This window comes from Tamandua tetradactyla, chromosome 7, assembly GCF_023851605.1.
Source record: "Tamandua tetradactyla isolate mTamTet1 chromosome 7, mTamTet1.pri, whole genome shotgun sequence".
Classification (NCBI taxonomy): Eukaryota; Metazoa; Chordata; class Mammalia; order Pilosa; family Myrmecophagidae; genus Tamandua; species Tamandua tetradactyla.
In genome coordinates this window covers 84,188,022-84,212,246 of record NC_135333.1, presented here as the reverse complement: position 1 = coordinate 84,212,246, position 24,225 = coordinate 84,188,022, and the positions used below count along the sequence as shown (strand labels likewise).

The window sequence follows — 24,225 nt, the reverse complement described above, 5'->3', positions numbered from 1 at the left end:
ATACATACCATACCCCTTACCCCTTCCTTTCATTGATCAGTAGCATTTCAAACTAAATTTATTTTAACATTTGTTCCCCCATTATTCATTTTTATTCTATATGTTCTACTTGTCTGTCGACAAAGGTAGATAAAAGGAGCATCAGACACAAGGTTTTCACAATCACAGTCACATTGTGAAAGCTATATCATTATACAATCATCATCAAGAAACATGGCTACTGGAACACAGCTGTACATTTTCAGGCAGTTCCCTCCAGCCTCTCCACTACATCTTTAATAACAAACTGATATCTACTTAATGTATAAGAATAACCTCCAGGATACCCTCACAACTCTGTTCAGAAAATCTCTCAGAGGTCCATGTACTTTTTAAAAAATTTATTCTAGTAACATATACAACCAAAATTTTCCCTTTAAACAACATTAAAATATTCAGTGCTGTTGATTACATTCACAGTGTTGTGCTACCACCACCTCTCAATTTGCAATTGGACGGTGTCTACAGAGTTCTTCTGAGTCCTCACTCACTGGATGCTGGAGTTTGAAGCTTATCAATTCTTCTTCACACACCCAATTCTTAGTGGCCCCTCCCTCTGAATTTTTATTGTACATTAACCAAGTCTCTATTACCTCTTATAACATTGTGTTGCAATTGTTTGCCTATTTGTGTGTCTCCATTGGACTGTGGGCATCTTACCGAGCCTAGACAATGTTACGTTCATCTTTATACCTTAAGTCCTGAACACTGAGATGAAACTAAAGCAGCATTTATAGAATTAATGGCCGTTTACCAAAAACAAAGACACACCTTTCAAACACAGGGAGTTTGTGAGCTGCTGTGCTTAAACGCGTTTTAATTTTAAGAATATACAACTGAAGTTAAATCCTCAGAACACCTCTAGCTGCTTAATCATTCATTCATCCTTCAACGTCTTATTGAGGTGACAGGCCTGGTGCTGGATGCTGAAGATACAGAGATGACTGATAGCATTCCAGCTTTAGGGTTGCAGAAAGACTAACAGAAAAAAACTGTTGTCTGAGTAGCCCCATAATCTCCCCTTAAGGGCAAAGCTTGTCCTTGAGTCTATGCAGATTTATAGGGAACTCTCTGAGGGCAGGGACCTGTTCTTATCAGGCAGCTATCAAAAATTCAAAGGATATTTGTTGGATTAAGGTGAAAACCTAATGGTCATTGTTATTTCATCATATGAAGTTTATAATGGAGATGATGGGAACTCAGTGGCACCAATAATATTCCTGGTGCACCAATACACACCGTCAACACATTAGCTAAGAAAAGTGGTCTTCTAAAGTTGAACTGGAGTGCAACATAAAAATTTATTTCTATTTGGACTAAATCTTTCCGAAGAAGAGAGTCCGAAGAGTAAAGGATGGGTAGTTTTAGAAATAACGCGGCGCCTGCATTAAAGAACCTGTGAGCTGTGAGGAGAGCCAAGGACTCCTCAAGCCTCAGAAGGTGACCTCCTCAATTGGGGAGGGGAGGGCTCTGCACACTGGAGTCCTCGTCCTTGAAGGGGATTGAACGAGCCGAGGGGAGGGGTAGGCGGTGCTCGGGTTTCCAATCACAATAGAGAAACCTAAGAGGCTGCGGATCGGGCCCCGCCTCCTCCCCCTCCTAGCTGCTCCTGCGTCCGCCTAGACGCACGCAGCCGACTTTGTCTTCGCCACCCGGCTTGTGTAGCTGTCCTGAGAGCCCTCTCCACCTCCCGGTAGGTTTCAAATCAGCACTTGAATCCTGGCTCACGGATGAACGCGGTGGGAATTGCCGAGGATTAATTGTGTGACAGACTGGGAGAAGGACCAAAAAGGACACCTGTCCTCCGCTCCTACCCACAGTCTTTAGCCCTGAGCATCCAGACTTGGGCCTTGCCTCAGTCCGCCTGGGGCGGCGGGCACGTGCCTGGGAGTGGAGCAGAAGGAGGAGCAGGGAGACTGCGGGTGAGCCCAAATCTTTGTCCGCGCCACTTGCCTTGGGCCTGTGCTCCTTCGGGGTGCTGTGGGGGAAGGAGGGCTTGTAGAATTTGCGGCTAAACACGGCCCTACGTGTCGCTGATTTGTACACGGCTGCCACATTGACACCCCACCCCCACCCCCCAGCGCCTGCTGGCGGGAGCCGGCTCACGTGCCCGGGACCTAGGGCAGGGAGAAGATTGGCGGGGCTTGAACCTGGGTATTGGAAACTCCTACCATGGTCACGGAGAAACACCTCCGTGTTTGTTAGGTTGAAGGTAAAGGCATCCTATGATCTGTAGTTTTGTCCCTACGCTCCGGTCTGTACCCGGCTGTAAACGCAGCCCTTCCTGGAGCTCTATCATTTCTTATTTGGCTTTTTTCTTGATGCTTCGGATGCTTTGTTTACTTTGCCAGCTTTGGGTGCTCAGGGTGAGGAAGGCCTAGACTTTGCCTTGGAGACCATCTCGGAGATCTGTGGTTGCTGCCTCCCTCGTGACTTGTCTGCACCGGGAAGAAGAGGTGGCCTGTGGGCGGCGAGCCCTGCAAGCTGCAATTAGGGCTCCGGAAAGGGGGGAGGAGGGGAGAGCTGGCACTTGCTTAGAAGAGAAAATTAGACAGCAAACCACGGATTCTTAAAAGGTAGAATTGGAGAGATATTCGGCAAAGAGAATCTTTGTTCCTGCGCTAATTAAGGTCCCACAGGGGTGAGGGGGTGGGGGAATGTAAAGGACCGATAGCCAGAAGCTGTATTTACCTGACTTGTTTGTCTTTTGCCTAACAGCACAGGCCTGCATGTAAGTACAAAATACTTGCTTCTAAATTCTTTAATTCCTTTTAAGGGAAAATTAAAGAAAAACATCTTTGTCCTGAAAGATCTGGAAAAAAAATGGTGCTGGTGAGAGTCTCTACAAATGTAGTTTCTGAAATTCCAAAAGTTAATTTAAAAGGTCTGCCTGAACATCTTATCCGTATTTGTGTAGCAGCTATTTCTGAATTTTGTTTCCTGCTGCTAACTGGGACCCCTTGTACCGAAAGTACCTTAAACCAACCAATAAAAATAAAGTGAAAAGAAACTATGTTTGCATCTCTGCTCAACAAGAAATGCAGCATTCTTTTCTCTGATTCCGCTCAAAATACAGAACATATGAATTTCATTGAAAAGTCATCTATTTGTGGAGGCAGTTGCACATTACTTATTTTCTGTGCAACATTCACAGGAAGTTGTAAATGTGCTCTGAAAAGGCAAAAATTAAAGCACTACTCTCCTTTCAACTTGTCCTTACAGAGTGGGAGGAAAATTTTTTTTTCGAATAGCAATTGAGCAAAATAGTTATTACGTGGTTGTTTCAAAATCGAGTATTTTATTCCAATGTGGAACTTTACTAGCTCTTATTTCACAAATGCAGTTACTGAAATTAGTTTTATTACTTAGCACATTGCAGATTAGAAGCAAAAACAAGGCTGGGTGGCAGGGGCACTGTTTGAAACAGGTACTTGATCTCAGATGTGACAATCTAATGGATTATAAATAGTAATTATGCAGAAAAGACTTATTTGGGGTCTCTACCATTGCTGTTAAAGGCAGAGCAGTGTATTTTGAATATTAGTATTTTTTAACCGCGTACTGTATTTCCAGTGAACTATGATACACTTTAAGATTTGAAATAGGAGAAAAAGTCTGTATTTTCCAAGAGTGACAGAGGTCATGGAAATTATATTCACAGCTACTGACTATAGTTATTCTAGATCAGCTTAAATACAGGTTAATGTTGAGTGCCAACTTATTTTACATGGCAATCTATAAATTTACTGTATGGGGAGCAGAAAAAGTCAGTTAATTCAAATATAAATATTCATGTCTTATAGCTGATAAATGACAACCCTAAGAAAAAACTGTGACAACTTGTTAAATATTAACATGAATTTGTAGGTTGAAGGGAAGAAAACTTCTTGTGGGCTTCACTGATGTTTTTATCTAAGACTTCCATTAAATGGATGACATTCTTAAAAAATATTTTGTGTTCCAGGATATCCTTAGGCACATTGTCAATTGTACTTTAGCTCATAAATTGCAACAGTAACATTTTCAGGATACTTCTCTTTGAGTTTCACATGTGGATATATGGATAATGTTTTGATTCTTTTCTTGCAGTGCACAATGGCCACTCTTAAGGAAAAACTGATTGCACCAGTTGCAGAAGAAGAGGGAACAGTCCCAAACAATAAGATCACTGTAGTGGGTGTTGGACAAGTTGGAATGGCATGTGCCATCAGCATTCTTGGAAAGGTACATTTCAAGGACACCATACATGACAGGCAGTTGCAGCATGTGTCCACAATCACTTGAAGCACTTCAGGGTTTTATTAGACCTGCGAAAGGAGATTTTTTTTTCTGAAAAACTTGAAGTTGCGGCCATTGTAACACTGCAGCTTTTAGTACTTGAACTTGTATCTCCTAAGAAAATGGAATTCTCTTATATAACCACAATAGAGTTAATACACCATGTTTTGACATTATTTTCTAATATACGGTATCCATATTTAAAATTCTCCAGTTGTCCCAATGATGCCATTTATAACTGTTTTCATGTATATTTTATATTCTTGTCATGTCTCTTTAGTCTTCTTCAGTCTGGAAATGTTACTCACCCTTTCTTTGTCTCTCATGTCACTGACATCTTTGAAGAGTCCCAGTCAGTTTTGTAAATTGTCTCTCAGTTTAATTCATTTGATGTTTTCTCACAATTAGGTTCAGGTTAAATTTAGGAGGTGGGATTACAATCAAGTGATGTCATGGCAAGGCCACCAGGAGGCACATGATAGTCTCCTTGTCCTGTTATTGATGGTGATGGTTTTTTTTAATTAATTTTTAATTTTTAAAAAAAAATAACAAACTCAAACATTCTTAACAAGTGATCATTTAATTCTACATATAAAATCAGTAATGCACAATATCATCATAAAGTTGCATATTCATCATCATGATCATTTCTTAGAACATTAGCATCAATTCAGAAAAAAAATAAAAAGACAACAGAAAAAAACTAATATATCCATATCCCTTACCCCTCCCTTTCATTGATCACTAGCATTTCAATCTACTAAACCCAAAGTAACTGTGATTGTGAGAACCTTGTGTCTGATGCTCCTTTTATCTGCCTTGTCAACAGACGAGTAGAACACATGGAATAAAAATAAATAATGGGGGAAAAATGTTAAAATAATTTAGTTTAAAATGCTAGTGATCAATGAAAGGGATGGGTAAGGTTATGGTATGTATGAATTCTTTTCTGTTTTCTTTTTATTTCTTTATCTGAATTGATGCAGATGTTCTAAGAAATGATCATGATGATGAATATGCAACTATGTGATGATATTGTGAATCTGATTATTTATGTAGAACAGAATGATCAAAAGTTAAGAATGTTTGCATTTGTTTGGTGTTTTTTGGTATTTAAAAAAAAAAAAAGAATTCTCCCCTTGGGGAAGTTGAATTTTCCCCCTTTCTCACCATTCCCCCAAAGGAACTTTGCAAATACTTTTTTACTCATTGTTCAAATCACTCTGGGATTTGTTGGGGCATCGATAGTGATGATTTTAATCTCCTAATTAGAAGGGTGACTCCAAGATTTAAAATTTTCATATACTCTTCATCCACAATTTACCAATTCTTAATGCTTTGTCATATTCTCTTGTCATCTGTCTTTCCATGTATATATGCAAATATTTCCTGAGCCCTATGAGAGTAAGATGCAGGCATCATAAACTTTATTCTGTGTCCTTCAGAATGCATTTCCTGAGAATAAGATATGCTCTTACATAATCACATACAACCATCAACATCAGGAAAGTTAACGCTATTACGTATATACTATTATCACCTCCACATCATCTTTAATGTTTCAAAACATTTTCTCTATAGACTTTTGGCTTGCCTCACATATAACTTTTTTTTTTTTAACATTTTTTATTGTGAAATATACATAAAAATGGTACATTTCAAAGTACAGTTTAACAAATAGTTATAGAGCACATTTCAAAGTATAGAATGGGTTACAGTTCCACAATTTCAGGTATTTCCTTCTGGCCTAATACACAAGAAACTAAAAAGAAATATCTGCATAATGATTCAGCAGTCATAACCATTTATTAAATCCTAACTTCTGTTACAACTCCTCCCTCTCATATGGTCATTCTCTCAATCTTTAGGAATATTTGGACAATGACCACTCTAACTTCTTCAGGTTGAAAAGGGATGTCGACTTTATGGGGTAGGAAACTACCGCTGGCTGAGGTTCTGGGAAAAACTGGTACCTGTATATTTTAGGGCTTATCTGGATAGGAACCATCTGGAGGTTTTAAGTTTTGAAAAGTAAACTTAATAAGTTATACTTTTATAGAGAGTTAGATAGAGCCCTGGGTTTTCTGTAGGGTTTTCAGGAATGGGTTTGACATACCTTGGCAATTTGTAACATCTGGCTAAAGTTTGCCTAAGAGTACTCTCCAGAATGACCACTCAACTCTATTTGAAATCTCTTAGCCCCTGAAACCTTATTTGGTTACATAACCCCTCCCCCTTATAACATCTTGTAGTTCATAGTTTTTTTGATCCCCAAAGACTCTCAAGGAAAGAACCCCTTTTCTTATTTACTTTTACTGAATTGATTCCTTGTTCTTTCTGATGGCTGCCTTGAAGGTAAGAACCAAAAAATAGAGACAAAATGAAAAAAAAAAAAACAACACGCTGCCTTGCCATCAGTAGAGCACGCTGTTCCATTGTATTTTCGTGAGGGTTGCCTGAAAAACTCCTAGCCAAACATATTTCTCTTTGTAAAGTTTAAATTCCAGAGGAACAAATTCTGAATCTTTACTGAGAACCGGTTATCTAAGAAGTCAACTCAAATATATAGTATGCCAATAAGTTTTGTTCTTTTGCATTTCCATAGTTTTAACTGACTAGCTATCTGTGATTTAGGATGGCTGCTTCCCAAATTACAAGGAATTTGAATCACAATTTTCAGTGCTCTCTGTTCATGCCAATAGAAAAAAGCATTACAGCTCACTTATATCTTTTTCAGAAAACTGAATGCTTATCATATTCAAAGCATTTTAAATAAAATGCTTCATTTTTATACAATAGCTTCAAGACATGGGAACTGCTCATCTCCTTGTTTTCAGATGAGGTAATGAAAGCTTAAAGAGATTAAGCAGCTGCCCACAGTCACTTGACTGGTAGCTGAAGAGTTGTATTTCGAACTCAGGACTCTGAAGATCTTAACCGTAGTGACTCTTTTTTCCATCCTATCCCAGGATTTGGGCAGTTAAAAGCATTAGAGTATTAATGGAATACTAGCTAACGATTCATCTTTCCTCCTGCTAATATCAAAATTTGACTTTTCAGGAAACTGTCTGAGGTATCATGATTTTAGAAGGGATTTCACTATGGTCCTTTTAGTCATAGATTTTAAATTCTCTTCAGTAAATACTTTAATTGAGGCTGAGTCTAAAGTTTTATAATACTTTGGCCCCACTCAGGTTCTTGGGAGAATAGACCTGATTCTAACACCAGAAGAATCTTCGTATTTAGAAGCTGTGATGTTCTGCTTTTCAATCTAATGTTCCCTTCCCTTTATCATTTACAAAATGAGAATGCAGCCCTTTAGGAAGTATGTGGAGACTGTCCAGTGAAATGTACTTTTCTATTTTGAAAGCATGAATAGAATAGAAGAATGACTGCTTTGTTAAAAGACCATTTTACTAACTAAAAATGTCTAAATATTATTTTAACGGGTAGAGATTAAACTCTTTCAAAATGATATGAAAGGATCAGAAACCACACCAGTTTATTAGAGAAGGGAAAATATCAGAACCTCCTTTGTCAGGTTTTATATGGTGTATCATGTATTTGTCCCCAAAAACTGGGTTAAGGAACTTGTTAAAGATCACACTGGTGTAAAGTGCCAGATCTGGCCTTTCTGAGTTCATGGCTGGTGTGCTTTACAGAGGACACACGTTGCTTTGCCCCCGGAAGATGAGCAAGGCTAGAGAGAGACAAACGGGACATGCCTTAGCTCGGTTCTTAAAGGCATCCAAAGCTTCCTAGTGCAATATCCCACCATTATGAAGTCCTACCAGTATTTCCTTTCTGTGTCTAAAACTCTTGCTTTCCCTACCAAGGCTACATGATAATCATGCTGAGCTTTGATAAATTAGTAGCTCCCCTCCTTAAAACTCTCCAGTAGTTCTTTAGTACACATGCACTAAACGCATACCTAAAGTGCTCGGAGACCTCAGCTCTGTCCCTGGCTGGCTCAGACCAGGGCCATGCAGTGCACAGTTCCAGCCCTCACCCTCCACCTAGAACACAACGCCAATAGCGCCTGCTAATGCAGAGGTAGCGCCATCTCTGACTTTACTTCAGCTCTTTTCTGCTTAAAGCCTTTTACTTGCTTCTCCCTTCACCTGACTGTTCTGCCTCAGACCTTCACAGGTTGACTCCTTGTCATTCAGGTCTTACTGCAAATGTCATGCCTTCTCAGGCCAACCTTCCCTGACAGAAAGTGAGCTTCTTTCCCAGTAACTTTCACGTTAACTCTATTTTATAGTCTTGATAATGCTTCCACCACCTTTTCTTAATCTGTTCGTTAATTCCTGTTTCCTTCCCAATACGTTCAATGAGAGCAGGGGCTTGGCAGTTCATTATTGTATTCCTGAGAAGTAGGATAATATCTGGCACACGATACTATGTATTAAATGAGCACTCCTGAGAATACTAATAAACTGCACTGCTTGCATTTCGTGGAGCTTCAATCATACCTTTACTTTTTCACAGCTTCTACTACCATTTGGGGCTTCTGCCCCATTACCAGTCACATGCTCTGCATTTTAATTACCAAGAGAGAACTGAGTGTTGACTTCCTCATTCTTTTTTCTTTTTTTTTTTTTTCACTTGGGCAGGCACCAGGAATCGAACCCGGGTCCTCTGGCATGGCAGGCAAGCATTCTTGCCTGCTGAGCCACTGTAGCCCTGTTTCCTCATTCTTGTAGGATTTGTGCCGTGCTTCCATGTGAGATTACTGTAAATCCGTAGTGTCCATGCCCAGTTTTTTTTTTTGTTTGAATGTCTGTCCTTGGTTTGGTCAACTCTAGCTACGTTCTTATGGTACAAATATCGCATAAGAAGTCTCTTTGAAGGAGCAGTATAATTAACAGACACGTCACAAAGTAGTTTTTGCAGTGCAGGTCTTGACTTGAAAGGACAGAGTAAGTAAGAACTTGGTATTTGTACAATAATAGACAGATAATGGAACATACCAAACGCCCAGAAAGAGACCCAAATAGTAGCTAATAAAAGTGGCTTTTCAGAAAGAGAAACATATTACTGAATACTTGGTGTTTGGCTATTTAGTTGATTATTTAGAAAAAGTTACTCATTTTCTCCTACAAAATGCCATGGGACTGAAGAGTTGAAAATAAAAAATGCAATTATCAAAAATATTAAGGCTAGGTGGCAGTAATTTATTAGTTAAGGAGAATGAGAGGCAGAGCAAATCGCTGCATGTGGTCCATACAGGACATTGTAGGAAAACCATTTTTGTAATATATTAAACAAGGTTACAATAGTGATACTCTTGGCTTCTAATTGACCTTGCTCCTTAATAAGATTCCTGCCTTTGATTAATCTAAGCCTTACTTTTTCAAGCAATTTAAAATATATTTACAGCTTAAGTGAAATATACATGTAATTTATAGCCTGTAAAATTTATGACTAGAGAGATTTATTTAAGCCAAACAACAGAATCAGTACTTAGCCACCCTTCTGAATGTGCCTTCACATTGAAAACTCCTCATCAGGGCAGAGGCAGCTAAATTCAGTGCTACAGTTATTATTTTAAGTGCTGGATCCCTTCCTTCCTTGCCAGCTGAGTATGCAGTTCTCAGCCAATTCTCTAAACCCACTGAAATAAAAAGACAGGATCTGTGACCCTGTGACATCCTTTTCCATTTAAGCCCTAAATTGTTTCACTCTGGTGACTTTAGCATCACACATGTGCTATTACTAAAATAAGAATGATATTCCTAGTCTTAGTCCCTTGGCACAATGTTATAGCTGTTACTAAGTTATATGGTTTTAATATACGACCTAAACACAAATGAGAGTTTTGTGTGTGATCTTGTTAGAGGTTGCAAAGGAATAGAACAGTTTTTAAAGGTCCAACATGTAACCCTAATACCAGTATTTGATGTCAATGAAATGAGAAGATTTTTACTAATAATTCCCAACTCACAGAATAGACATATTCAAAGTTTGCATGTAAGTCAATTGCTTAGAACTAAGAACACATTCAGTCACAGGGTAGCTTTAGTCTCAGAAACCCTGCAGGCAAGCCTCTCACAGCTCAACGTTTTGAGGGTTATCAGCCCCTAGGCTTCTGGAGTCAGGGAACCATGCTTATATTCAGAATCCTACGGGGAGCAGGACCTGCCTGCCTTACCATGTTGAAGTAGTTAGGTTTTCTCATTGATTTTGTCTCACCTATGCTTTTTTCCCCCTATGCTGCCATACCTTCCTGTTGCCCCAAGTTCCACTGTAGGCTATTCCACCTTATCCTTCAAAGTGAACCCCTTTACCTACCTTTCTTCGACCCGTGTAGCTGATTATGATACTGTCCTTGGAAGAAATATTTATACTTTTAAGGGTACTCCAGCACTGATGCATCATCTTTCTAGTAGTCCCCCCAAACAGTAAAATCTCTAGTGGTGTTTTAATGGGAGAGATAACCATTTTATGAAGAGCTGGTGAGACAGGAGTTTCCATATAGTAACTGACTCACAAGCTGAAAAGTTGTTTAGATTTTTCTGGAGTAGGGCATTAAAATCTGTCTGTGTGTTTATATAGTCTCTGGCTGATGAACTTGCCCTTGTGGATGTTTTGGAAGATAAACTCAAAGGAGAAATGATGGATCTGCAGCATGGAAGCTTGTTTCTTCAGACACCTAAAATTGTGGCAGATAAAGGTACAGCAGTTTCAGTTCATGTCCAAAGTGACTTAATATTAAATCTTTTTTTTTTCCAGAACAGAAAAACATATTTGGAATACATCTTACCTCACAACAGATTTATTATTTGATTAGGAAAAGTTGAATTTTGGTACAGTTATTTTAGTAACTGCTAAATAATAAAATGTTCATGTTCTGGTTTAGTGATTTCTTCAAAGACTACAAAATTTTCATCTGGTTATAAAATAATGTTTCCTTTTCTCTCATTTTATAAAAGGATATTCTTATTTTTTTGCAATGTTCTACTCTTTTTCTTTCTAATGTATTACTTCTACACTTCCTTGATAAGGGGATAGCTATTAAAAATGAGTTTGCTGGCCATAAATGATCATTGATATACACCACTAAAAATCAAAAACAAATTGTGGTTTATATCATTGTTTGGGTTGTGTACCATCTTTCACCTAGAGGCCAATTTTCTTTCATCAATTTTTAGAGATCTGCTTTCTTCCCATTCTACTAAAAATGTACAGATAGCAAATTAGCATTTTCGGAGCAGAAGTATATGTAGAAAATGATCACTCCATAAGAGTTTTCTCTTTCTAAAACAGATTTTTTTTCTAAAATGAAATTTTGAGTGTTTCTCTAAAAGATTTCTTATGCCTTTTTATGTTCCTTTGTCTGTATTCTATTGAGTCTACCAGGGCCTGCACAGATTTTCAGTTTGGACACAACTTTCATTTCCACTAATCTGAACATCATCCTCTCCTGTCTCACTCCCCTGGTGAATCTAGCACTGGCAGGTTCTACCAGTTCATCCTTAAGGACAAATTCAGATATCATCTCTATAACCCCCTCACCCATATGTACCTTGTACATTTGTTACATAACATTTTAGCATATTGTGTCATAATTATTAGTTTACTTGTATCTGAGAATAGGAATGTTTCAGGCCCTTAAAAAGATTTGTACAAAGTAGTTTGAGTGCTGTGAAATAAATAAAATCATGTTCTAATTGCTTCTGATATGATGAGTACATGAATGCAGTGATACTGCCCCCCCAGTGTGGTTGTGCCTAACGGTATGGAAATGTGGGCCTCCAAAATAAATAGTGTCTTACAACAATACTATTAAAAGTAGCTGTTATGTGTTGAATTATCAACATGGCAAGTACTGTTGAAAGCATTTTGCAAGCTTATTTTTTTTCATTCTACCTCATCTTCACAACAACCTTAGAGAGCGTAGTTACTAAATTACCTTCCTTTAAGGGACTCTGACAAAGTACTAATAACAATGAAGTCACAGCAATTTCTTTAAATCCACGACTGCTCTAATAAAAAAGATTTTTTAAGTTTTTAAAAAAGTCAAAGCAACACCATTTTGAAAAGGACATACTACTTCCTTGAGGAAAAAATAAAATCTCCAGAGAAACTCTGCTCTACTGAATAAGCCTCCTGGAACTATTGAAGATTAAAAATCTAAAGTTTTAGTTTCTAGCCAAGAACAAAAGACTTTAGTGCCTTCCTTCCCCTCCATAGATGTAATTAACATTTCAAGCCAAAAGCCGCTTTAACTCACTTTCTTTGTTGGAAGGCTGCCTTGGAGCTGAGGCCTCACTAGCTATTTACTCTTCATTTTAATACTAACAATTCATTGTTCTCTAAAGTCGATAGCGTTTCATATTTGTTAGCCAGGATCATAACTTAGGGCCTTCTGTGTTTCTTTGATCCTTTCTCTGAGCCAGTTTTGTGGCTGGATAGTCTGTGGGTAACCTGACTGAGAAAGAAGCCACAGGAGTACTAAACTTCAAAACTATACTGTAGCAAACTTTAACTCTCATGTGAGTTCTAGAAGCTTATACATGATATGTTTCATTGAAGGCTTGATTTTAAAAATATGTTTCCCCTCTCTTCCTCAAGACTACTCTGTGACAGCTAATTCGAAGATTGTGGTGGTAACCGCAGGAGTCCGTCAGCAGGAGGGGGAGAGTCGCCTCAACTTGGTTCAGAGAAATGTAAATGTCTTCAAATTCATCATTCCTCAGATCGTCAAGTACAGCCCCGATTGCATTATAATTGTGGTTTCCAACCCAGGTATTACTATAATATCTTACGGCTGAGTTCTTTTATGTACAATGTTTTGGGGATGTTTTTTGTTTTTTTTCGGGCTTTAAAAAAATCTGTTCTATTATTCACTAACAGAAGCAATCCACATGCCTTCTATGATGGGTCACAAAAGAGTAGTGTTTGAAAAACAAATGGCATTGTCCCAGGCCAAGCATTCAAAAATGTGAGAAAAGTTTTATATAAAGCAGTCTCACCTTTTTGCTTCATCTGGGTTTACTGTAGAATCTAAAGGCTTTTAAATTATTCTGTAGATTATCCTGAGATGCATAGTAAAACATTTAAATGTGGCTTCAATTTATAATTTATTTTAGCAGGTTTGACATGTTTTCCAGAAGATGAATTCTAATTTCCTCATCTCTAGAACTTGTCATAATTGAAACAGATTGATTTTGAAAAGCAGAGTTGAAGAACCCATTCAACCAGTCTTTTTTAAAGATAGAAGTAAACGGTATTGATGGATAAAATGCATGCTAAAGCCAAATATTGTGACTTAATTGCTTTTCTTGAAAACCAGTATTTGCAGAACAACACTAAAATTTATGGGTAAAAAGAATTCTGCTTTTAAGCCTAAATAGCTTAAATTCACTATTTCACATTTCCTTTGTTTATGATATACCACCAAGCTTATTACTTATTGGTGAACATAATAGATAAATTGATAAAACTGCTGGCCTCTGACACTTCATAGAGCAAAGATTTGAATTAGAGTCAGGAGAATCCTTACGAGTTTATTGAATATGGGGAGAGTTGGGTGCCACTAGGACAGAGATTATTTCAGTATTCTTATTCTCTGCAAACTTGGATTGGGGTTTGCTAAATAGCTAAATCTTGTATATAGAACACCTAAAAATAGATATGGCAGATAGCTATAGACCAAGAATCACAAATGGATGCATATATTTTGTTCTTCCATTCTGTGCCTAGGGCAAATATCCCTAACCATTCGTACAACTTCCCAGGCATAGCTTCAAAGTCTATTGCTCCAGTGAGGCACTCCCATTAAATCAGAGTTGGCAAGGAAGAGTTTAAATAACCAGTGTCCAAAATGCCTTTAATATATTTTAGGCAGTGCCTGATCCCTGTGGAGGTGGAGAGTACAAGTAACTTCCAACTCTTTGCCTACCTGTGTGTACATGTTTCTTTTTATAGCTTAGGTTTTAAGTGCTATGATCTTATCTGGATCAGCAAGTGTTACCTCTGCAGACTTGAGGATATTCCACTCCAAGGCTCTGTCATAGAAGTCTTTTCATTAAATAGCAGAAAATGTTAACTATCTTCTAACAATGTACTGAATGGTATTGTATGCCCAGGAAGATTAAAAGTGGCTTCCTTTGGTAATTTGGTAACCAAATTTGGTTTATAATGGCAGTCATTACAATCATGGATTATTAGAATTGGTAGAAACTTGTGATGATCTTCTTTAATCTTTCTTCCCATTCTTTCAGTTTAAAATAAGTAAATTAATCTGCAAGGTTCTTATGTGTTCTTGATGCAAGAAATAATATAAACATAAAAACAATATTGTACTTTACCTATTTTGCAATTCCCTTTTATATAAGGCTTTAAAGTTTCTTCTTGTCTTGCTCACTCCCATCACCCCAAACTATGAAAGGTTAAAGTCCTTACATCTTTCTGGCCATATCTCATTTGGGGAATTGCAGAGGGAAAGCCAGGGCACCAACTAATTTGACAAAGCAGTTAGGGTCCATTTTAATTTGCTTATATATGTTCTTTTTAAATTTTAGTGGATATTCTAACATATGTTACCTGGAAACTAAGTGGATTACCCAAGCACCGTGTGATTGGAAGTGGGTGCAATCTGGATTCTGCTAGATTTCGTTATCTTATGGCTGAAAAACTTGGCATTCATCCCAGCAGTTGCCATGGATGGATTTTGGGAGAACATGGAGACTCAAGCGGTAAAACAAAACAAAAACAACTATTTACTGTGTATTTATGGGTAATAATCTTGCCATTCTGAATTTTTCCTTTTTAAATTTTGTTTTTATATACTTTCATAGACTTAAGAAAGCTGCAGGAATGGTGTAGTTAATTCTCATACCATCTTCCCAATTGCTTTATCATTTATATTTGTTCTCTCTCGTATATCTATTGGCTGATTGATCTGTGAATCAATCAATCGATATTTTTCCCCTGAACCCTTTGAGTGTAAATGGCAGTCATCCTGCCCTCTTCTCCCCAAAACACAATACAATTATCAAAATCATGAAACTTAACATTGATATGGTATTGGTTATCTAATCCATAAAACCTTTCGTGGAATTTTTTTCCAGTTCAGGATCCATTCTGGGGTCACACATTATGTATAGTTTTCATGGCTCCCTACTCCCCTTTAATCAGGAATAGTTTCTCTTTGTCTTTCAGGATCTTGTCATTTTTGAAGCGTTAGGTGAGTTATGTTGTAGAATATCCACCAATTTAGGTTTGTCTGACTGCTTCCTCGTGGATAGATTGAGTTATGCAGTTTTGACACAGACACCACGGAAAGGTGCTGTGGCTTTCTCAGGACATCCTGTCCAGAGGTACACAGTGTCAGTGGGTCTCCTTACTGGCAGTGTTAACTGTGAGGACCTGTTTAAGGTTGTGTGTTCGGTTCAATAGTGTGAAATGACTCTTTCCTTTGTAAGTAATTATAAGTGATTTGTGGGTGCATACTTTGAGATTAGGTAAATATCTTTTTCCTCATCACTCTTTTGCCTGTTGGGTATCCATTGATGATTCTTGAGTGAATCAATTATTACCATGTTCTTGCCACATTTTTTCAGCACCTCCTTGCTTTCTGGTACAATAAGATGCTCCAGCCTCATCTTGTACGTTCCCTTTCCCTGCCCTAGAATCTGTTTCTCCAATGAGTCCTATGAGTCCTGTTTCCTTTCAGTGGGAAATGGTTTTGGAAACTAAGATCTGGGATAGTTGAGCTCATTGCAACTGGTGTGTCTTTACTTTTAGTCCCTGTCACTGGACAGAGCTATTATATCCATGGTGTTTATTGAAGGAGGAAGGAATTGCATAAAAAAACTTTTAAACAATCTGTATCCATAGTCTATAATGTAAATCCCTTCAAATGGAGTCTGATTTATCATAAATTATTAGTCTTAAGTCTCAAAATCACTTACGTAGTAAGAAACCCTATGCTCAACTTCTCAAATATTTTCTTTAGAATTTAAATATTTAAATATTGTCTACATGAAATGAACAAGAATTAAACCATGGTCATATAGACGCATTATGTAGATTTCATAGTTTTCATTAAAAACAAACTTGAAAATGCCCTAGTTTTCTCAGCAGTTTGCCTGAATTGTCAGAAATTGTTGACCAAAGGGGATGCCTTATTTGACCATGAACAGCTTTGCTCTTCATAGATGATTCTAGTCCCATATTAGACTTTACCCCATGCCTTTGCTCATATTTTTTGAGTCTAGAATATTCTCCCCCAAAGTTGATGAGGAACAAATGCTTATTTTTCAAAGTCTGGTTCAAATGCCTGTTTTTATAGCCTTTTATGGCACTCTTCTCCTCTAAATTAAGCAGATCCTTATTTATGTTTTATTATCCTTTCTCTATATCTCTGTGATAGCACATATTCCTTTGCTTTAGATTTCTTTACCTGTCTGTTTCTCCCAGTAGACTCTGAACTTGTCCATGGCACAGAGTCTGTCTTTATTCATCTTTGTACCCCTAGATCTTCAAAATAAATGTTGGGAATACTAAGGGAAGGTAAGAGGGTGGTTTGGGTCCAGGAAAACATCCGATAGATACAGTCAGTTATACACATCACCATTGTGCTGCCATGCCTCTGCAGGCTGTCTTAGAAGGAAATTTTGCAGCCAGTTAAGATAAGAAAATTTTACTGTGCACACATCGGGTCTCTTTCAAGAAATGGCCTAAACTTGGGGCATTAGAGGACCTAGAAATAATGGGACTATATTTGGACCCTATCCTAGAATTTGTTTTGTTCGCTCCAGAGAAGTGCTTATAGCCAGAAAATAAGTAAGAAGAAAGTTAAATTTTCCTCAAACAGAGTTTTGGTTCATCCCAAACTAGAGTCCCTTGTGAGTTTCACAAACCAGGAAAGTGGCAAAGAATTTCATATTCTCTGTAAGTGTGACACAGTAATTCTGCTTTGCAATGAAATTATTGAAACGTGAAAGGTCAGATGTGTTGCTCTTTCAAGGCAACTGTCCACCTTTGGGGGTTGTACTGGAGTCACCACCCTTCAGAGCAGTTCCACTGGGTATTCGGTAGCTCATATCAGAGATGAGTTACAAAACAACAGATTTTAAAAATAGAGTGTCGAAACTATCCAAAATGTTTGTGGTTTTTACAGTGGCTGTATGGAGTGGAGTGAATGTGGCAGGAGTTTCTCTCCAGGAGCTGAACCCAGAAATGGGAACAGACAATGACAGTGAAAATTGGAAGGAAGTTCATAAGATGGTTGTTGAAAGGTCAGTAGAAGGAGGTTGATTAAAAGCAATTAATTTCATGTTTACTTAGATAAAATTATGAACAATTTTCAGTGGCTGCCTCCTCAGGTAATCTCTTAAGGCAGTAAGTGTGGCAGCCACTATCTTTTTGTACTGACACAACTAACTTATAATGATGGGTCAAACTTGCTTTAATGTTCACCGAGGGAAATCAAATGTTTTCCCTCTAGAGAAATTTTGTTGTAGAGCTAATAGGAGTAAAACATGGAATTAATAAGTGAGAATGACCTTCAAATCAGATCAATACATAAGTCTGAATTATTGAGAAATGTGCACAGGCACTAGTTCTCTCATAATTGCCTATAGTAAACACTTGCTGATTGATTGCTGACAGTGCTTAAGCTATGCTATGTATCTTTCTGCAGTCAACTAAAGATGTTGCCTTTTTTAAAACTGATTTTTATTAAAGAAAAGTAAAAAAAAAATCATGTAGAAAATACAGAGTTCCCATATACTCCCTCCAGGTACACATAGTTTTCCCTATAATCGGCCCTTTGAGTTAGTGAGGTAAGTGTGTCACAATTAATGAAATAATATTATAATTATACTAAGAACAAGATAGTCCATGGTTTACATTAGGTTCCCTGTGTTGTACAGTCCTTTGGCTTTTAAAAGTTTTTTTATTCTAGTAACATATATACAACCTAAAATGTTCCCCCGCCAGCCACATTCACTTACGGGGTTTGCTTATTCTAATTATTCCAAATCAGTGAGATCATACAATATTTGTCCTTTTGTGTCTTGCTTATGATGTCCTCATATTTTATCCATCTATCGCATGTATCAGAACTTCATTCCATTTTATAGCTTTATAATAGTCCGTTATATGTATATGTCACATTTTGTTTATTCTCTGTTGCTGGACACTGGCGTTGTTTCCACCTCTTGGGTATTTTAATTAATGTTGCTACAAACATCAGTGTACAAATATCTGTTTAAATCCCCTCTTTCAATTCCTTTGCATATACAGAGTAGCCATTCTAGGAGATGTGAAATGGTAGTGGTATCTCATTGTCGTTTGGGTTTGCATTTCCCTACTGGCAGTCTGCTTTCATTAACTGTTTAATCTGATTTCAGTAATCTCTTTTGTAATTTTTTCCTTAGTGCCTATGAAGTCATCAAGCTAAAAGGATATACCAACTGGGCTATTGGATTAAGTGTGGCTGATCTGATTGAATCCATGTTCAAAAATCTATCCAGGATTCATCCAGTGTCAACAATGGTGAAGGTAAAATTAATTGTTAAAAACATAGGATGATTTCTAGCATTGTATTTCTTAAATGGATCAAAGAGGATGAGAGGAAGATGAAGGAAAAAAATGTTGGAAAATGAACATTTTTGTGAGCTAAACAATAACTATGGGTATTATGTTTAAAATGTTATTTTTCCATTTTATAGGTTGTATGTACTAAGTAGGAGGTATCCATACAAGTAAAGTTTATAAAGTCCTAACCTACAGTTCTTTCTAATCTGTATCTCAGTGTTTCACATAAACCTTTTCCCTTAGCCTACAGTCTGCCTAGGACAACAAAGGCCCAAAACCTATAGAGAAAAATACATGTATATAGTTCTCCCTTATTGAATGTGGTGAATTCTATATTTCTGAATTTTATCCAGCACATTGTCAAAATAATATGACTATTTGAATATGTTTAGTAGAGTTTAATTTCAGATTGGTACATGAACTAGATTGCCTTTGATTACTTAGCAAATTAAGTTTCATTTCCAAAGCTATGAAAGAAAAACAGTGGTTTAATAGAAGCTAATTATTTATTTTTTTAATTTTTTAATACAAAAAAAACAAATGCAAACATTCCTATTTTGATCATTGCGTTCTACATGTATAATCAGTAACTCACAATATCATCACATAGTTGCGTATTCATCATCATGATCATTTCTGGTAACATTTGCATCTATTCAGAAAAAGAAATAAAATGAAAACAGAAAAAAAACTATACATACCATACCCCTTACCCCTTCATTGATCACTAGCATTTCAAACTAAATTTATTTTAACATTTGTTCCCCCTATTATTTATTTTTATTCCATATGTTCTAATCGTCCGTTGACAAGGTAGATAAAAGGAGCATCAGACACAAGGTTTTAGAAGCTAATTATTTTTAAAACAAAATTGAAATTTTGTTAATTTTGTAAGTTTCAACACGATGTTTAATATATTAAATCATAGTTTAAGACAACTGATTCATTTTCCGTTAGTCTATGGCAGGGGGGACAAAAAGGGTGGGGGGAATGCAATAGAGCAAGAGAATATTAAGTATTATGAAACTATTACACACAAATGCAAATGAGATGCATGTGGAAGTGTTTGAAGGTAAAATGGTATGATGTCAGGTGTCAGATTTAAAATAACCCAGGCAAAATTTAAAAAGTAAGCATGGCAAGAATTGGATATTTGCTGTCTCGGGATATATATATATATTTGGGAATTTATTCTCTACCTTTGTGTATGTATAACAATTTTTATAATTAAAATATTTTCAATTAAAGTAAATTAACTCTTGTTTAATATAATTAAATAATCTAATTATTTAGTTAAATTGACCTCATGAGTAAATTACTTTATAAAAACTGATAAAGGGTTTGGAAATTATATCAGTTTTCAGCAACTCTTGAGAGTTTTTTTTAATACTTCCAGCTATTACTCGGTACCGTTTAGGATATCTTCCATCCTAGATTCCCAATATTACTGAAGAACTTTACAAACATGGAAAGTACTGAATGATATGTTGATGTAAAACTCTAATATTTCATGGAAAATAGTTTATTAAAATCCCATTTTGAAGACATAAAATTTCATTACAGACTAAGTATAACAGTATTTATTACTTTCTTATAATAACCCAGTTTTATCATAGTGTATATTTACATACTTTTGTATAACATTTCATTTAAAACATAAGTATTGGGAAAATATGTGCCTAGGAGTGATGAAAATTAGATTAAAGAATGAGTTTGTGTTTATCAAATTTCCTACAGTTCTCTCTGATCAAACAGAGACCCTCTGACTGTTCCCACCTGTGGTCTCATTTCTTCATCTAAATACTTTCCTTGCTCCTGGCAGGGGATGTATGGCATTGAGAACGAAGTCTTCTTAAGCCTTCCGTGTATCCTGAATGCTCGGGGATTAACCAGTGTTATCAACCAGAAGCTGAAGGATGATGAAGTTGCTCAACTGAAGAAGAGTGCAGATACCCTCTGGGACATCCAGAAGGACCTGAAGGATCTGTGACGTTTGAGTTCTAGGCTGTAGAAATTTAAAAACTGCAATGTGATTAACCTTGAGCCATTAGTTATCATTCATGTACACGAATCACAGTTTGCTTTTATCTTCCTAAATATGTGAATCTGGGCCCCCGGAATCAAAGCAAATGCTTGGTATAATGCTTGCTATAGGAGCCCTTGAACAAATAAAATTAACTATCATAGTGTGCTTCTGCTTCTAAGATGACTAATGATTTCTGGACGGTTTCAGTCAGTCTTGCTTACAGATAAATCTTCCCATGCATCATAAATTTACCTACATTCCAGTATCTTCTTTCTAAGCAGCACACTTTTTGTCAGGACGTGTGGCATGATTTTTGTTGTTGAAAATATGACTGCCATTTTATTTTATTTTATTTTTTGAAATATTTTCAAACAAGTTGCAAAAATAACCCAAAACCAATATAGAGAACTCCAACAGATACCCTACCCAGATACCCAGATTTATGTGGTTACTGTTTTGAAGTTACAACTAAAGAAGGAACTGTGGCCAGCAGATGGCATTTATCAGAAAGACCATTTGCATTCTCTTAAGGGAGGAACTCAAATAGAACGTTCTAAAATTGGAATTAACTTCCTTAGAAGTGGTTCTATTTGATAGTGAAAGCAAAGGAAAGTTTGGGCTGAATTATCCAGCTCTAGGACACTAGGGGGCAGCATACTGTGGTGAGTAAGACTGAGGACTTGCCTAGAATTCTGTCTTTGAGCTTCTGCTCTTCATTCTCCATCTGCAGCACTTGTTCTTCAAGTCAGAGTTCAAGTGCCACTTCTGCTGTGAAATCACCTGGTCTAAATTTTTTCATCTGTCCTCTGCTCCCATATTAGCTCCTCGCATTCCTTCTCATAGGATTTAATCACGAAAATTTTCTGTAACAGTCTTTTGCTTATTCTTCTTTGTATTTCCAGCACTTAGCATAGATGTTAATGAATGTTTGTTGTTTTTAAAGACTTAACTAATCACTTCAACACTTAATTGTGGGACAGTAGCTGTGGGTTACCTAGCCTAACTGTTTGACCATCCAAGAATCCTTGATTTTCAGCTGAGCACGTGGCTACTCAAAGTGAAGACCACATGTCTCAGACAATTGTACTAGGAGTAACCAGTGACTGAGTTCTAGTTAATGAGATGTAAGTGGATGCCATCCAGGAAGCCTCTAAAATAAGGGGCAGTCCTTCCTCTTCCTTTTTCCAGCTGCCTGGAAATAATCTGTGATTGCTGGAGACCTACAGCTGTCCAAGACCATGAGCACAAAGCCAAAAGCCCTTGGGATGGGCAGAGCTGAGACCCAGAAGAGGCGTGAGTTGTTCATTTTCATGGTACTGCTGTGCCAGCTATGGACTGCCTGATTCCAAATTTCTTTTACATTAGGAGGAAACAAACATCTGCCACTGTCATTTTGGGTATCTGTCTCATCTAGCCAAATCAAATTCTGTGTGGCACACTGTAAGACTATTGGGAATGACAAATCATAAAGAAAGGTAGCTGCTAGCAAATAACTTAATTGAGATACATGCGATTGATACATAGCAAAACAGAACTATAATATCAAAATAAATGAGTTCACATATTCAGTTGGAGCACTTTAGTTCTTTTACTACTTTCCTTATTTCTGGGGAAACATGGGAATTGGAACTGCTAACATTCTCTAGGAATAGAGTAGAAGCCCAATATAACATAATACATTCATTCAGATACTCCATGAGTCAATATCAAAATTGCAAAAACACATGCCAATTAGGCCTAACATGGAGAGTTTATCCGTAACATAATTTTATCTCATACTTTTAGATTTGGGAGTGGTTTGTGCCCAGGCTATTTTACAGAAGAGAGGCAAACCAAAACACTAATTTGATTTGCCTAAATGCAACCCAGCTAGTTTGAGGCTCTGGTGGTTAATCTTTCAAACTAGCTTAAAAACAACAACAAAAAAAAGGCGGGGGTGGGAGGAAACTGGTAGTGGAGGTAGAAATTTATTGGTGCACCTAAAGTGAAAAATCCAGAGGTGGAACTGAAATCAAGTAAGACTGTATTCAGGGATAAGACAGATGATGGATGGATGAATGGATGGACAGATGGATGGACAGACAGAAAAACAATGGGATTATAAAGTTTTTCCCTAGCTCTCCTGTTTGTTTACTCAATTAGACTTTTTGTGACGGCAGCTGTCTATAGCAATTCTAGTCTCATATCCTCTCAGAAAACTGTATGTACTGTTTTCTTAGTAATTCCAGAAAATATCTCATTGCATCTATTTTAAAATTTAATTTTAATAAAATACACTATTATATTAACATGAGCTAAACAGTAAAAATTAGATATTAGGTAGTGCAGTTAGAGGGCAATGTTTGATTTAATAAAACGAGTGTTAATGAAAAACAGATTTTAATTTTTCATAGTGAGCAATCACGAGTCTGGATTCACTGTACTTCAAAAAACTATCATTTAAACAAAATCAATCTAGAAGAAACAAAAAACTACCCAAACGCAGGAAAAAAACTTCATTTTGAAATTTGTAACATTTTTATAGTTTAGGAAAAACACTTGGTGTGCAGGGGTAGTTGAGTGTTTAGAATGCTTGCCTTCTAGGTGGGAGACCTGGGTTCGATTCCTGGACCATGCACCCCCAAAAAACACTTGGTTCCATTTAAGTTAGTTCCTTTAACAAAACTTTAAAATTTGTTTCTTAAGTGTCATGCATAAAATTATTATATAAGAGGACATGAAAAGGGGTGCATAAGGAGTTTTATGGTAAAAATTAGCATTTTATGATTTCTTAGATTACTTTTTTCCTTTGAGATTAAGATTACTTTCTTTTTATCTTGCATCTTATTAAAGCATTTACTTTCCCTGTCAATTTTTCTCTCATGTTTCTTTGTTACATGTCTTGCATTTCACTTTTATGTATTAATTATATAAGAAATACATGCTCATGGTAAAAATCTTTTATAGCCCGTAAGGAGAACATTCAAGTATAGTCTGCTTTTGCCTCTAATTACACTCCTCTAAAAGGCAGTCACTTTGAACATTTTATTATGTGTTCCTCTCTAAAAAGTTATATACATTTATGGGCAAAAATATGTGCTATGATTGGTAAATGATTTTTTTAGTCATTCATTATATTTTCATGCCCAGGCATGATTTTCAATTGCTCAAAAACATGTGCTATGCTAGATTTTGTCTGAAAATAGATAAAACTTTTTAAATACGTAGTCAATTCCCCAACTTTTTTGACGTTCTTCAAAAGCATCAACCTTCTCAAAACAATGAATATTGATTGCATTTTGTGCCAAACAACCTTTTAACTTCAGTGTCTGGAATATATTCAGTGTCTG

At 36.8% G+C, this 24,225-nt stretch overlaps 1 protein-coding gene across 3 annotated transcripts; it reads left to right on the top strand.

Moving 5' to 3' along the window:
• Positions 1–1,616: 1,616 nt before the first annotated feature.
• Positions 1,617–23,747, top strand: LDHB (lactate dehydrogenase B). 3 transcript variants are annotated; one of them, XM_077170250.1, is made up of 8 exons: positions 1,617–1,732; positions 4,129–4,263; positions 10,876–10,993; positions 12,895–13,068; positions 14,847–15,020; positions 17,450–17,567; positions 18,711–18,834; positions 20,693–23,747. In XM_077170250.1, exons 2-8 carry the CDS (start codon positions 4,135–4,137, stop codon positions 20,858–20,860), a joined length of 1,005 nt encoding a protein of 334 aa, XP_077026365.1. In that variant the 5' UTR covers positions 1,617–1,732; positions 4,129–4,134; the 3' UTR covers positions 20,861–23,747. The 3 variants fall into 3 exon arrangements, with proteins under 3 accessions (XP_077026365.1, XP_077026366.1, XP_077026367.1); XM_077170251.1 differs by lacking the exon at positions 1,617–1,732 and adding an exon at positions 1,739–1,961; XM_077170252.1 differs by lacking the exon at positions 1,617–1,732 and adding an exon at positions 2,009–2,770.
• The last annotated feature ends 478 nt before the right edge of the window (positions 23,748–24,225 follow it).